Source organism: Rhinoraja longicauda, chromosome 2 (assembly GCF_053455715.1).
Source record: "Rhinoraja longicauda isolate Sanriku21f chromosome 2, sRhiLon1.1, whole genome shotgun sequence".
Taxonomy (NCBI): Eukaryota; Metazoa; Chordata; class Chondrichthyes; order Rajiformes; family Arhynchobatidae; genus Rhinoraja; species Rhinoraja longicauda.
In genome coordinates, this window is record NC_135954.1 from 92351583 (window position 1) to 92366805 (window position 15223).

A 15223-nucleotide genomic window follows, 5' to 3' on the forward strand; every position below is an offset into this window, starting at 1 on the left:
TTTTAAGTGAATGAAAAATAATAACATTCTTGATCCTCTGTATCCAAGATCCTATTTGAACATATTACAGCACTCCCAAGGAGAACAAAATGCCAATATAGAAATTAATCTTTTATTAACTAAAATGATTGTGATTTATTCATCCTGCTGCACCTTTTCTTCCTTTCAGTTAGATCATGGCTGATTAATATCTCTACTACATTTAACTTCCCTAGTTCTGCACCTTTAAGTACCCTTAACTAAAATACATCAACTGTACATAAATAGGTGGAAAAAGGTAGTAGTTTCAGTAGATTAAATATTTTGCTTCAAAAGCAGACGTAAAACAATTCTCCACAACAAATCTTTTTGAAGCAAAATATCATACCCACTGGAAATAATGTATGTTAGCTTGTTGTGTCCTCTTTGTACATTATCCTGAACTATGCAACAGGTGTTCAAACGAAGGATTGCTGGATCACTTGTTGAAAAAGAACATTGTTGCAGAAGCTAAGGTAAGACTTCTTTCTGTATTACCAATTCTCACCAATTATAAACGTATTAAACTTTACCAAATCATTAACAGCAATAAAAGGATACTTTCTCAACCAGAAATTAAGTAGCAATAAATGATTCATCTCTATAAAGAAAAGGCAAAATGTACTCTCGCAGGTTTGTAAAGTACATAGTAGAAATAACACATTTCATTTTCAAAAGATTCAAGGTGCCTGCACAGATCCTTAAAGTTGAACATATTTCAGAAACTAGATGCTAGTTAAATGCCAATTTACCATTTTTATTTAAAAGATTGACTTGTTCCAGATTTGTGTTCATTGATTGACCATATAGAATTATACATAATTCTTTTCTAGGAGTATGTTTCCACATTTTAATGGCTCTATTTTTAATTTGAAATAACTGGAGTTGATTCTATTGGCCATTAAATAAACACACACAAAGTTATGTAAAAAGATCATCTTTAATCCATCACAATTTAAACTGAGCTATCAAAATCTACTATTGAGTACAATACGGTTAATGTAGTTTATGTAGATTTTACTAAAGCCTTTGACAACATTCCACATGAGAGACTAATCAAAAAGATTAGAACACATAGGATCTTAGGTGCCAAATAGGAGGTGTGAACAATAAATTTACAGAAGACATGAAAATTGGTGGAGGTATTGATAGTAAAGAGGCTTGCCTTAGGCTACAGGTTGACATTGTTGGCTTGGTAAAATGGGCAGATTGATATCAAGTTGAACATGATCCTAATAAGGTGTGAGAGGATGCATTTTGGAAAGTCTAATAAGATTAGCCCATGCATAAATAAATAGGAGGACCCAAGGTATTTTGGAGGAACAGAGGGACCGTGGTAGATAAGTTGTTAAGAAGGCAGACAGAATATTTGGCTTCATTGGCCAGGTCAGAGAGTAAAACAGCAGGAAGAATATGGTGCAATTTTTATACAACGCCAATGGCTATTTTACTAACCTAGTCACCAGATTATAGAACATCAAGGTCTGGGTTTGTTTTCCTTGGAACTGAGATGCTGATTGGGGGACCCAAAGTGAGGTAAACAAATTTAAGAGGGACATAGATAGGAGTGATGGAAAATAACATTGCCCCATAGAAGAGGTGTATTAAGCCAGAGGACATGGTAAGTGTTAGTAGGTTGAGAGGGTATTTAAAGATGTTTTTTCACTCAGAGGATGAACGCACTACCTGAGTGTGTGGCAGGAAGGTTCACAATATTTAAGAAGAACCTACAGGAGCATGTGAATTATCAAAGCATAGGGCAGTTGCTAGAAAATTGAATTAATATCCATGATACAATAGTTAATGCCAACTTAGTGGGTTGAAGGACTATTTCTGTGCTGTGTGATTGTACAACCAAGATCAACATAGTTAAATGTATATGTTATTGTTTTGTCTAGGTTAGGAACTATATCCAGCAGATTTTGGAAGGAGTCCTTTATCTCCACAACAACAATATTCTTCATCTGGACATAAAAGTAAGATTCTTCCTTTAAAAAGTATTAAACTTCTTATCGATTATACACTCAACTCAAAGTTTCTGTAAAGGATGTCCATGTTTTCTTTATTTGTGTAATAGCTGGCAAAGGTGAGACACCATCTATATTGGAATTATTTTTATGTTCAATTTGATGCAAATGTTCAGCAGTAAGTGTGAAAAGGAGTAATTTATGCATATGACCAAAATGAGCTCAAAACTGGTGATGTATTCATCCTACCTACTTAAGCCTTCTGCAGATAGCCAAAGTGATGTTCAGAGGCAACTCACCAAACCGTGTGGCTAAAGATCCAGTGGCTGCAAGAGCAAACCAAACCATATTCCAACCTTTGACCATATTAAAATATTAAAGCTTCATTCACTTGAAATCACTAATGCCAGTTTACTGGCATGCAGTACAAACATTCCACCTTTTGTACTTCACTGAGAAAACTCTAATATCACAAGAAACATAGCTAACAAGCTACACATTTTCTCATTTTGCACATTGCTACAGAAGATGTTGCCAGGCTTGTATTTGCATCAAAACTGAAAAAAAGACCACTGATTTGAAATACTAAAACAGTTTCTTTTTCCACAGGTGCTGTGTTATTGCTGTTATTGCTTTTCATGCATTTCCGTTTCTATTTCAGATTTCCAGCATCTGGAATAAAAACAGAAAAAAGTGAAAACTTTCTACAAGTCTAACTGCAGAGTGATGCCGACTGTTGTGAATTTATTATTGCTGCAGTTTTTAATGCTGCTGTTTTTAATTTATTTTATTAGCCTGCTAACATTCTCATGGTGCATCCAGAAAGAGACGATATCAAGATTTGTGATTTTGGATTTGCGCAAGAACTCTTACTTGACAAGCTGCAGTTTAGCGAATATGGCTGCCCAGAATTTGTGGCCCCAGAAATTGTTTCCCAGGATCCGATTTCAACAGCCACGGACATATGGTAATGAAGCAGAGTATTGGGATTTCAAGCGATAAATGCAGACACTTCTCTGCCTAAAATTGCATTGAGCTGTTCTTTTCAGCACTCTGTGATCCATCGTTGATTTAACCTGTGGTAAATCAGATTACCAATCATTTATACATGAAATCTGAAAAATGGATTGGGCATTTCTGGCTATAGTCCATGTTTGTGCATTCAGACTCTTGCACCATCAGACAGGTACCTAATGCCATCAGTTGCCATGCAATGCATGTTTCAACCACTCTTGACATAAATTTGCAGGCCACAATTCTAGAAACTTGTTCATTGATATTCACTTTGTATCTTGAACTGGAACTAGTTTCTTGTGACTGCTATTGTTTAGTAGGCACACGAAACAAGTTTCAGAACAAGATACACAATGAATACTAATGAACAAGCTTCCAAGGAAAGGTGATCACATTTAACTCAATGTACATCAATTAGATGGATTATATTACAATCATGCCCTTCGGCCCATAACGTTTGTGTGGAACATGATGTCAAGTTAATCTCATCTGCCTTCACGTGATCCATATCTCTCCATTCCCTGCATATCCATGTTCCCATCTAAAAGCCTCTTAAATGTCACTATCATATCTACTTCCTCCACCACCATCATCCCTGGCAGCTCTGTATAAAAAGATTTGCCCCACACATCTCCTTTAGACTTTCTCACTAGCTATGCCTTCTAGCCTTTGACATTTCCATCCTGGGAAAAAATATTCTGCATGTCTACCCCATCTATGGCTCTCATAATTTTATATAGTTCTATCAGTCTCCCCTCAACCTCTGATGCTCCAGAAAGAAAAATAATAATGTGAGGTTTTACAGACTCAATAATGTGAGGTTTTACAGAATATCTGAACATATCATATCATATCATATATATACAGCCGGAAACAGGCCTTTTCGGCCCTCCAAGTCCGTGCCGCCCAGTGATCCCCGCACATTAACACTATCCTACACCCACTAGGGACAATTTTCACATTTACCCAGCCAATTAACCTACATATACCTGTACGTCTTTGGAGTGTGGGAGGAAACCGAAGATCTCGGAGAAAACCCACGCAGGTCATGTGAAGAATGTGAAGAAAGATTCTTTGTACATACTGTAGGATCTTTGCAGACGCCTCATAGATCTGATCACCTACCCCCAGTCTCCACCACCACATTCCAGTCACCCGCCACCAACTTGCCTGGCATGCCCTTATTGCAAAATAATGGATCATGACAGAAATACACGGTATAATTTTGTAATCAAAATAATTTGACCTGGTGATGATCACCAGCAGGATTTATATCAGGTATTAGCAATTTTGGATTGTATATTTGAGTACTGGACCAGGCTGAATTAATTATTAAGAAGACGGGGGAGATAAAACTGTTACTGAGAAGAAAAAAGTTAAGTTTGAAGATATATTAGGGGAGACACTTCTTTTCTTTCCATCACATAAACATTGCTGATATCTGTGACACGCACTGTTTCCACCATGCTCCAGCTGTAGATTTACCACAGCCTCACTCTTTTGATGAACACCTCACTTTCTAGAAGGGCATTGCTCACCTCCTATAATATTGAGATGCATGGATTCAGGGTGGGTGTGCTTTGGCTTTGAGATCCTTTTTACTTTCCACACAACTGAAACCTATCCATCTGAGTGTAAATTGCCAGTAATTAAAAGTCTTTGCTAGCACAGTTATGTTGAGAGTATTTTTGTAGTAAAAGAATTATCACTAACACTGTTCTCACTTTTTTAATCTTTTTTTTCTAAACAGGTCAATTGGGGTGATCACATTTCTGTGGTAAGTAAGACTACAATTCTAAATTAGCATTTTTGATTTTTTAATTTTGTCTGGGAGTTTATATTTCACTGGCTCCCAGCACTGTGATCAAGGGTGACACAGTGGTGCAACTGATTGAGCTGCTGCTCCACATAACCGGAGACCCGGGTTTGATCCTGATTTTGGGTGCCGATTGTGTGGAGTTTGCATGTGCTCTCTTTGACTCCATGAGTTTCCTCTGGGTGCTCCAGGTATCTTCCTCATCCCAAAGGTGGGTTTGTAGGTTAATTGGCCTCTATAAATTGCCCCTAGTTCGTAAAGAGTGGATGGGAAAGCGGGATAACATAGAACTGTTATGAACAGGTGATTGATTGTGAGAATGAACTCGGTGAAGCAAAGCTCCTGTTTCCATGCTGTATCTCTAAACTGAACTAAACTAAGTCACGAGAAATGGCCTAGGTTTTCTGTCTATTCATTTTAATAACCAGGTTGGAGAATATTCTGGGAAACAGCAAAGCAAGAATCGCTGAAAGTTCGTATGCAGATTCAGCAAGCGGTTCTGAGGACAAGTTCTACATTTATCTTCATTGAAAGAAGAGTTGAAAAAACACTGCATGGTTTTGTTCACAATGTTAATTCATAACAAGAGGAGTTGAGTATAGGAGCAAAGAGGTCCTTCTACAGTTGTACCGGGCCCTGGTGAGACCGCACCTGGAGTACTGTGTGCAGTTTTGGTCTCCAAATTTGAGGAAGGATATTCTTGCTATGGAGGGCGTGCAGCGTAGGTTCACTAGGTTAATTCCCGGAATGGCGGGACTGTCGTATGTTGAAAGGCTGGAGCAATTAGGCTTGTATACACTGGAATTTAGAAGGATGAGGGGGGATCTTATTGAAACATATAAGATAATTAGGGGATTGGACACATTAGAGGCAGGAAACATGTTCCCAATGTTGGGGGAGTCCAGAACAAGGGGCCACAGTTTAAGAATAAGGGGTAGGCCATTTAGAACGGAGATGAGGAAGAACTTTTTCAGTCATAGAGTGGTGAAGGTGTGGAATTCTCTGCCTCAGAAGGCAGTGGAGGCCAGTTTGTTGGATGCTTTCAAGAGAGAGCTGGATAGAGCTCTTAAGGATAGCGGAGAGAGGGGGTATGGGGAGAAGGCAGGAACGGGGTACTGATTGAGAGTGATCAGCCATGATCGCATTGAATGGCGGTGCTGGCTCGAAGGGCTGAATGGCCTACTCCTGCACCTATTGTCTATTGTCTAATTACTTCAAATGCATTCATTATCACATTGATGATAAATTATTTTGATTTATTTAAGTTTGACAGGTAATTGTCCATTTTCTGGTGAAAATGACAGAATTACACTCTTAAATGTGAAAGAAGGACGCTTCTCATGGAATGAGCATGATCTGGATTGTACAACCGAAAATGCTCGAAGTTTCGTAAGGAGAATAATTAAATTAATTCCAAAGTAAGTGGATATTAGCATGTGTTTCATTTAAGCATAGCAGTCTATTTACTTGTATTTTCCTGAGTATATATTGACTAAAAATGTACAATCTATAACAAATAATGAATGAAAATAAATTGATGCAGTTTTAAACTTTTTACATTTTAGTTACATTATGTTGATTTTCTTCACAAGCTTCTCCTGTTATAACATTATAACAGTTTAATTTGGATTATTTTAATTTGGCATCATGTTCAGCTCAGTCATGGTTGGTTAAAGGGCCTGTTTCCTGTGCTGTACTGTTCTATGTTCTGTGTTCTATTCTTAACGTGTTCAGGTCACCTGGGTTAACATGATTGAGTAAATATTTGCGAGACTTTGCATAACTGGCATGTAGTCATGAAAAGACTTGCAGGACATCATTTGATCAATTCCCCATTTTAAACACTAGCTTCTTGGTGCCTATTAATGAATCAGGTTGCAGGGATACACCGATCACCCAAAACATTATGACCACTGACAGGCAAAGTGAATAACATTGATTATCTTGTTACAATGGCACCTGTCAAGGGGTGGGATATATTAGGCAGCAAGTGAACAGTCAGTTCTTGAAGTCGATGTGTTGGATGCAGGAGAAATGGGCAGGAGTAAAGACCTGAACGACTTTGACACGGGCCAAATTGTTATGGCCAGACGACTGGGTCAGAGCATCTCTGAAACCGCAAGGTTTGTGGGATGCTCCAGGTCAGCAGTGGTGAGAACCTACCGACAGTGTTCCGAGGAGGGACTAACCACAAACCGGCAACAGGGTGTTGGGTGCCCAAGGCTCATCGATGTGCAAGGGCAATGAAGGCTATCCCGTCTGGTCCGAACCGACAAAAGGTCTACTGTGGCACAAGTCACAGAAAGTTTTAATGCAGGTCACGGGAGGAATGTGTCACAATACACAGCGCATCGCACCCTGCTGCTTATGGGGCTGCACACGGTGGACCAACAGCATATTAGGCAGGTGTTGGATAACTAGCATATTAGGCTAGATTTTGGATAAATAAGGAATTGAGGTAACAAGTTGCTGCTTGCAAGTGGCAGGAATAACAATCTTATTGAATGGTAGAATGGCCTATTGCTGATTCTAGTTCTTTTGTTCTTGCTCTCACAATATTCGCAAGCATTGTGGAAGTCTCAGATGATACCCTGCTACCCTCCCTCCTATGGCCCTCCCCATCCCATCTTTGACCATTGACATCCCTTCAGAGATCAAGAAAATTAAAAAATTGTACAAATACATATAAAATATGTAGGTCTTCCATTGATTCAGTGGAATTATTATTATATCCAAAAAAATCTTTAATGACTAATGATGTGTGTTGTGTTTGAAGTTAAAATAAAACTACAAGCAATAAAAATATAAAGCCATTCTATTGCCTCGATGGAATCATCATATAAAAAATAATCTAAACCATTTTCATTGTACAAAATACTAGAGGTTATTTAACTGTTGATGCAAGTTTGTTAAAAATTAGTGATTTGTATAATCTTCTAGGGATAGGCCAACAGCATCTGAATGTTTGAATGATCGGTGGTTTCAGGTATGACTTTTGCTTTTGCAAATTGCCAAAATATGCAAATACCAATGGTGCCTGCATGTGATTTTGCTTAGTGATAAACAAAGTATGCTTCTAAAATGGAAGAAAGACTTTGGTAAATAATGACCCAACAAAATCGTTTTTGGAAAACTGATTTTGGTTAATATAACAGAAATGTTTTTATTTTATTTTAATTGTTTTATATATTTTTATTATAATTATTGCTGACACGATAGAACATTACTAAGCCTATTTTAGATTGCTAGATGTGAACTAACAAATATCTATCAAGAAACCATTCACATGTTGTTCAAATATGTATATCATAGTCATAGTTAAGGTTATGAAACTGACTGCCTTTTTTTTCCAGGAGAAACAGAAGGTTCAACAGTTTTGTACAATTAATACAAAGAGATTGAAATTGTATCTGTCAAGGAACAAGTGGCAGGTAAGAAAACAGTGTTAAGTTGATGCTTCCCCTAATGGCCATGTTTGACAGTGCAAACTATTTTGAAGGAGCGCTTAACTTTAGCTCTCCTGCTTTTTTCCCCATTTACTTGGGGTTTTCACGTTTTGATGAGACAGAACAGAATAATATAGGAAAGGTGCAGTCTGTCTTGAATGCAAACACCCAGAGTTGTGAATTTGTAGAATTCTCTGCCACAGAAGGCAGTAGAGGGCAATTCACTGGATGAATTTAAAAGAGAGTTAGATAAAGCTCTAGGGGGCAGCGGAATCAAGGGATATGGGGAGAAGGCAGGCACGGGCTACCGATTGTGGATGATCAGCCATGATCACAGTGAATGGCGGTGCTGGCTCGAAGGGCCAGATGGCCTCCTCCTGCATCTATTTTCTATGTTTCTATATCAACACTTACCTTTGCACGAACCTAGACTCTCAAGAGAGAATTAGATTTAGCTCTTAGGGCTATCGGAATCAAGGGATATGGGGAAAAAGCTTGAACGGGTTACTGATTTTAAATGATCAGCCATGATCATATTGAATGGCGGTGCTGGCTCAAAGGGCCAAATAGCCTACTCCTGCACCTATTTTTCTGTTTCTATGTTTCTATAAGTTTTGCAAATCCTAATAGAAAATGCAATACAAATGAAGGATAATGGGTTAATAAGTGTTTTTCCAGCACCTGGCATGTGCATGAGTTATCTGATTATAATTATAGTCTCTACCATAATTAATTTGTGGTAAAGCTTTTAAATTCTAATAAATCATGTATGGGGAATGTTCTGCTCACTTTGTTTAATAATTCTACATACAAAACCCTTTGTTATGAAGGAATCAATCAGTTCCCTCTCTCAAATCTTGGCGCAATCTTGAAAAATTATTGCATTTTCTTTTAAAATTTCCTATTGCAAGTGAAATTTCTTTCTTCATAATTCCAAATTTAATGTTTGGTTCCTTACTAATCATTGTTGTAATCCATTTATTACTTGAACATATAATAGTGCAACGTAGGAAAAGGCCCTTCAGCCCACGACGTCTGTGCTGATCACAGTGCCAAAATAAACTAATTCCATCTGCCTGTACATGGTCCGTATCCCTCCATCCCCAGCTTGTTCACATGTCTGTCTAAATTTCCCTTAAATGTTACTATTGTGTCTGTTTCTACCCCACCCCTGGCTTCACAATCCAGGCCACCAAAAAAGGCAAGTATGCCATTCTTTATCACCTTATATGTGTTGTCACTTTGAAGGAGTTATGGACATGCACCCCAAATATCCTTGATATATCAAAGCTCCCAAGAGACCTGCCATTTACTGTATACTTTCCTCTTATATTTGAACTCCCAAAGTGCAATGCTTCTCACTTGCTGGATTAAATTCCATCTATCATTTCTCTGTCCATTTTTCCAACTGATCTCTATCCGGCTGTATCCTTTGCATCTGTATCATCTGCAAATTTACTAATCAGCTCACCCATATTTTTGTCCAAATGATTTGTATACATGACAAAAAACAAACATACCAATGCTGATCCCTATAGAACACCTCTAATCACAGACCTCCAGTCAGAAAAACATCCCTCCACTACTACGTTCTATCTGATGGAGATACAAAAGACTACAAATTCGTGAATCTTGAATGATAAACAAAGTGCTGCAGGAACTCACCAAGCCAGGCAGTATCTGTGGAGGGAAATGGATAGACAACATTTTGACCGTTCTTCGGTCTCAACCCAAATGCCATCTGTCCATTTGCTTCCCCAAATGCTGCCTGGCATCCTGAGTTCCTCCAGATTTTGTTTATTGTTCATATCTCTGTGGATCCCATGTGCCTTAATATTTTAGATCAACCTACCATAAGGGACCTTGTCAAATGCTTTACTAATATCCATGCAGACAACATCCATTGCCCGATCCTAAACAATCATCTTTGTCATCCCTTCAAAGAAACTAATTTAGCTTATCCCAAAGAATATTTAATGTTCTAGTAGTGCTGCGAACGGGAAATAACCAAAACTCTACAGATTCAATGTCACACCCTTGCCTGTGTGCTCCGTGCACTGATGATTAAAGTTCAAGATTCATTGCTGGAGGGAACGGGGATGTAAGCTGATCACAGGGGTTTGATTGCTTGGAGGTGACCTTGTTTGGAGGCTGGAGGAACCTCCCTGTCCTCTACAGGTCCGAAATTGGTTCTCTACATGCATTTACTTCCTTCTCGCCTCACTTCATGAAATACCTGAGGGCCAGGATTCCTGGACGTTCCAGGTTCCATGAGTAAAGAACGCAAAATGATGTTAAAATGCAGACAGGCAGCCTCCAGTTTTATTAATGGGTCCACCTACTGAGAGCGATTGGTCACCTTGCTCCATAGTCCTCCTCAGGTCAGACCCTCTGTTCATTAATTTCAGTGTATAAATTGTTTACCATATTTGCTGACCAACAGTAAATGATTCACACATAATTGAAAATGGGTTGTATTATTTGCAATATAAAGACCAGAGCTTTTTACCTCTAAATTTCAAAGTTTAAGAATGTGAGGTAAAACAGGTGGGGTTTTTTTCTGTTCAAAACTGTCCTGAACAAAACGGGTAGGTTGTTACAGTTTCAACAATCTATGACTTTGTCACCTTTATATTATTTTCAGCGCTCCCTTATGTGTTATAAATCAATACTTGTAAAGAGGTCAATTCCTCAACTCTTCGAGGAGCCATCTAAAATTCATTCGCTTGGCATGCCTCAACATTTGCTTAAGCAAAGCAGCTCAACAACATCCAGTGCTTCCTCTTCTGATTTTGAAGACTGTGGCCAGCAGACAGAACCAAGTTCATATCATGCTTCAGTTATAAGCCAAAGGCCTGCTCCTTTCCCAACAGACATATTAGATATAGCTGCCAGTGAGCACAGGAGCCAAAGGTCAGTGTTAACTGGAATCATTGCTGTGGAGAAACAAACAGATGTAAGAGATCAAACAAGTGGAAAATCTGATGATGTGAAAGTCCAGTGTAACTCTCCTGAAATATTCAAAGACCTGAATTTAAGTACCAAAAGGATAAAATACTCTATTGTTAAAGCAGCTTCTGTCGAGATATCAGACTTTTCAAGAATGGAAATGGTAGTAACTCATAAATTAACACGAGCCATTTCAGCTGACAGTGTCCTCACACCTCAAGTATTAACTAAAGACGCCTTACTAGATTCAAACGCCAAACCACCATCCAGACTTTTGCCCAGGCATTGTCTTATAGGAAGGGAAAGTGTAATACGCAAACCACTTTTGGATTACTTTCCGATGGGTGCACAGGAAAGTATAGCTAAAGATAAACGATTTGATGAAAGCTTAAGCCACAGCTCTAGAGAACTGTATAAGACAGCTTCTTGCGATACTGTGCATAGAGCGGCTTATGTTCCGAAGGAAAAGTTAAGGAAAAGCAAGTCTTTGGATGAATATGGAACAGAATCTGTAGTTCAGACTACAAGAGAATCTGCAAGTGAATTAATTAATTCATGCTTCCAAAGTTCAGATCTAGATTCCAATGCAAAAGCTACTGGTAGGCCTATGGTAACCCTGCCTTTTTCCATAGATGAGCAAGTGTTAGGTACTCAGAAGTCAGCACTGAGTGACACAATGTGCTTATCTGAAGGGGTCACTTTCTATACAGATATTTTACAATATCCCACAAAAGGTACTTCCTCTGAGATGGAGCAGAGTTTGCAAACTTTAGAGTCATTAGAAAAAGAGCAGAGCATGGACACGGAAGATAACGCCTATGCTACTGACATCAAAGATTACAATTCGAAAGGAAACTCTAGTGCATTACCTTCCCTCCAGCATTCATTAGATCTGCAAAACAAGCATCAAGAATTGTCACAATCAATTCAGGATATAGAGACATCATGCAACTCTAAACTTTCAGAATTGAAGACCAAGACAGAGAAAGTGCAGAATGATGAAGAGCCTATCAATTTGTATTCAAATGTTTCAGGAATAAGTTCTTTAGACAGTAAAGTTTCCACAGATTCTGAGTTGCATAAAAAAAATTCTGCTGCCTCAGTTGATGCAGCTGAACCTCAGACTCAGAGTTCAAGTAAAAATATCAGCTCTTTATATTATGATGCAGCAGAAACAGATGCAAATTATTTTGATCTGTTGGAACCAAATAACAGTCGTGAACTCCATTATGAGCATGGGCCCTTATGTTTGGCTCATGAATTTAAAGAGAAAAGCACATCTCAAGTCAAATCCTTGCCTGAGCCATGCACATCTGAAGAATCGTCTTCTTCAAGGGAAACTGATGTCAGCAAGGATAATCCCCCACGAGCAAAATCAAATCGGTCATCAACCACCTCATATGAATTATTATGCAATGAGACTGAACCAGTAAGTGAGAACTTGTGTGGTTTGATTGCAGCTGAATGGGAGTCAGATCTGTTAGAATTACTTGAAGGTAGTGAAGAAGACAAGATCATGTCTGAGTTTGAAGAAGGAGAATCAAAAAGCAAAAAAAAATCTAAAAGAATTTCACTGGAAAGTAAAATATATCAAAGCTTTATAAGTCTAAAAAAAGCTTTCAAAGGTCAACAAGATGCAAGAGCTCCAATTTCTTCAAGTAAAACAAGTCTGATTGTTGGTGAAAGCCACAATGATCCAGGTTTGAAGTCTACATCAAAAACATTTGGCACGTCTGGTCTCTTAAAATTACTGAATAGATCTGCTTCACTAAATTGGGATAAAGATTTTCAAGATGGAGACAGAGGAGGAAGTCGGCATTCTTTATCTGCATTTCTTGGGGGAGGAAAGAGTCAGACATTGCCTGCTCGCTTTTCCTGGCAATCTTTGAAAAGCAAGGATTCAGCAGAGAGACCTGAATTAAGAAAGAAACAACAGGAATTAAGCAAGGTCCAGAGAAGAGCAAGCTCATCTGGAATGGAGTCAGCTGACAACCAGTACATGGAGTTTATGAAAGTGCCATTAATCCCTTCCTTTACCCAACACCACACAGGTGAGTACAAAATCTGAGATGTAAAAATTACTTGGTTTGACAATAGACAATAGGTGCAGGAGGAGGCCATTCGGCCCCTCGAGCCAGCACCGCCATTCAATGTGATCATGGCTGATCATTCTCAACCAGTACCCCGTTCCTGCCTTCTCCCCATACCCCCTGACTCCGCTATCCTTAAGATCTCTATCTAGCTCTCACTTGAATGCATTCAGAGAATTGGCCTCCACTGCCTTCTGAGGCAGAGAATTCCACAGATTCACAACTCTCTGACTGAAAAAGTTTTTCCTCATCTCAGTTCTAAATGGCCTACCCCTTATTCTTAAACTGTGGCCCCTTGTTCTGGACTCCCCCAACATTGGGAACATGTTTCCTGCCTCTAACGTGTCCAACCCCCTAATAATCTTATACGTTTCGATAAGATCTCCTCTCATCCTTCTAAATTCCAGTGTATACAAGCCTAGTCGCTCCAGTCTTTCAACATATGACAGTCCCGCCATTCCGGGAATTAACCTAGTAAACCTACGCTGCACGCCCTCAATAGCAAGAATATCCTTCCTCAAATTTGGAGACCAGAACTGCACACAGTACACCAGGTGCGGTCTCATTAGGGCCCTGTACAACTGCAGAAGGACCTCTTTGCTCCTACACTCAACTCCTCTTGTTATGAAGGCCAACATTCCATTGGCTTTCTTCACTGCCTGCTGTACCTGCATGCTTCCTTTCAGTGACTGATGCACTAGGACACCCAGATCTTGTTGTACGTCCCCTTTTCCTTACTTGACACCATTCAGATAATACTCTGCCTTCCTATTCTTACCACCAAAGTGGATAACCTCACACTTATCCACATTAAACTGCATCTGCCATGCATCCGCCCACTCACACAACCTGTCCAAGTCACCCTGCAACCTCATAGCATCTTCCTCACAGTTCACACTACCACCCAACTTTGTATCATCTGCAAATTTGCTAATGGTACTTTTAATCTCTTCATCCGTCATTAATGTATATTGTAAATAGCTGCGGTCCCAGCACCGAGCCTTGTGGTACCCCACTAGTTACTGCCTGCCATTCTGAAAGCGATCCATTTATCCTCACTCTTTGCTTTCTGTCTGTCAACCAATTTTCTATCCATGTCAGTACCCTACCTCCAATACCATGTGTTCTAATTTTGCCCACTAATCTCCTTTGTGTAACCTTGTCGAAGGCTTTCTGAAAGTCAAGGTACACCACATCCACCGGCTATTCCCTGTCAATTTTATTCATTACAAAAGATTAATATGCAGCATTTAGTGAGTCACAAATGATAAAATTAAAGTCTTGTGGATAATGATTTATAATATAGCTTTCCAGTGATATTTTTTACAGCTTCTACTGAACTCCAATTCATTTCACTTCAATAGAAGCTGCCATTTATACCTGCTGAACATCTGCTTTATCCTAGTCCCATCATCTGCCTGACTTTCCTCTTCGTCTGCTGCACCCAACCTATCATCCAATCACATATCCTATCAGGCCCTCAATCACAGCTCAGCTTCCTCCATCAACTGTCTGATCCTTCCAAGTCATCTTCTCAACAAACCCCATTATGTGTCCAAGCCAGACACAAAATGCTGGTGGAACTCAGCAGGACGGGCAGCATCTCTGGAGAGAAGGAATGGGCGACGTTTCAGGCTGAGACCTTTCTTCAGACTTTCTCCGATGTGTCCAAGCCACCTCTCTACTACAAAATCCTTTACCTGATCTGTCCCCCTTTTCAGGATCCATTTGACCTTCAATTCCTCTGATACTTGTGCTGAGAGCTTACAGGGAAAGGCCCATTCAATTACACACATTACCTTATGCCTCTTACCTAATAAAATGTCTCGCCTTTTGGGGTGCTCCCCTCATCAAGTTAAGACTACATTCGGCTTGTGGACCGTAGTGTGGACTTGTACTAAGCAAAAGGTGGTCAATTTTCTG

The 15223-nt window shown here is 39.3% G+C and overlaps 1 protein-coding gene across 1 annotated transcript in view; it reads left to right on the plus strand.

Moving 5' to 3' along the window:
- Positions 1-15223, plus strand: part of obscnb (obscurin, cytoskeletal calmodulin and titin-interacting RhoGEF b) — a 368207-nt gene that overhangs the window by 326866 nt on the left and 26118 nt on the right. The window contains exons 103-110 of the mRNA XM_078423526.1: positions 434-494; positions 1917-1994; positions 2780-2952; positions 4750-4776; positions 6081-6233; positions 7756-7801; positions 8169-8246; positions 10906-13261. Of these exons, the coding sequence (XP_078279652.1) occupies positions 434-494; positions 1917-1994; positions 2780-2952; positions 4750-4776; positions 6081-6233; positions 7756-7801; positions 8169-8246; positions 10906-13261 (2972 nt within the window). The remainder of the gene's footprint in view (positions 1-433; positions 495-1916; positions 1995-2779; positions 2953-4749; positions 4777-6080; positions 6234-7755; positions 7802-8168; positions 8247-10905; positions 13262-15223) is intronic.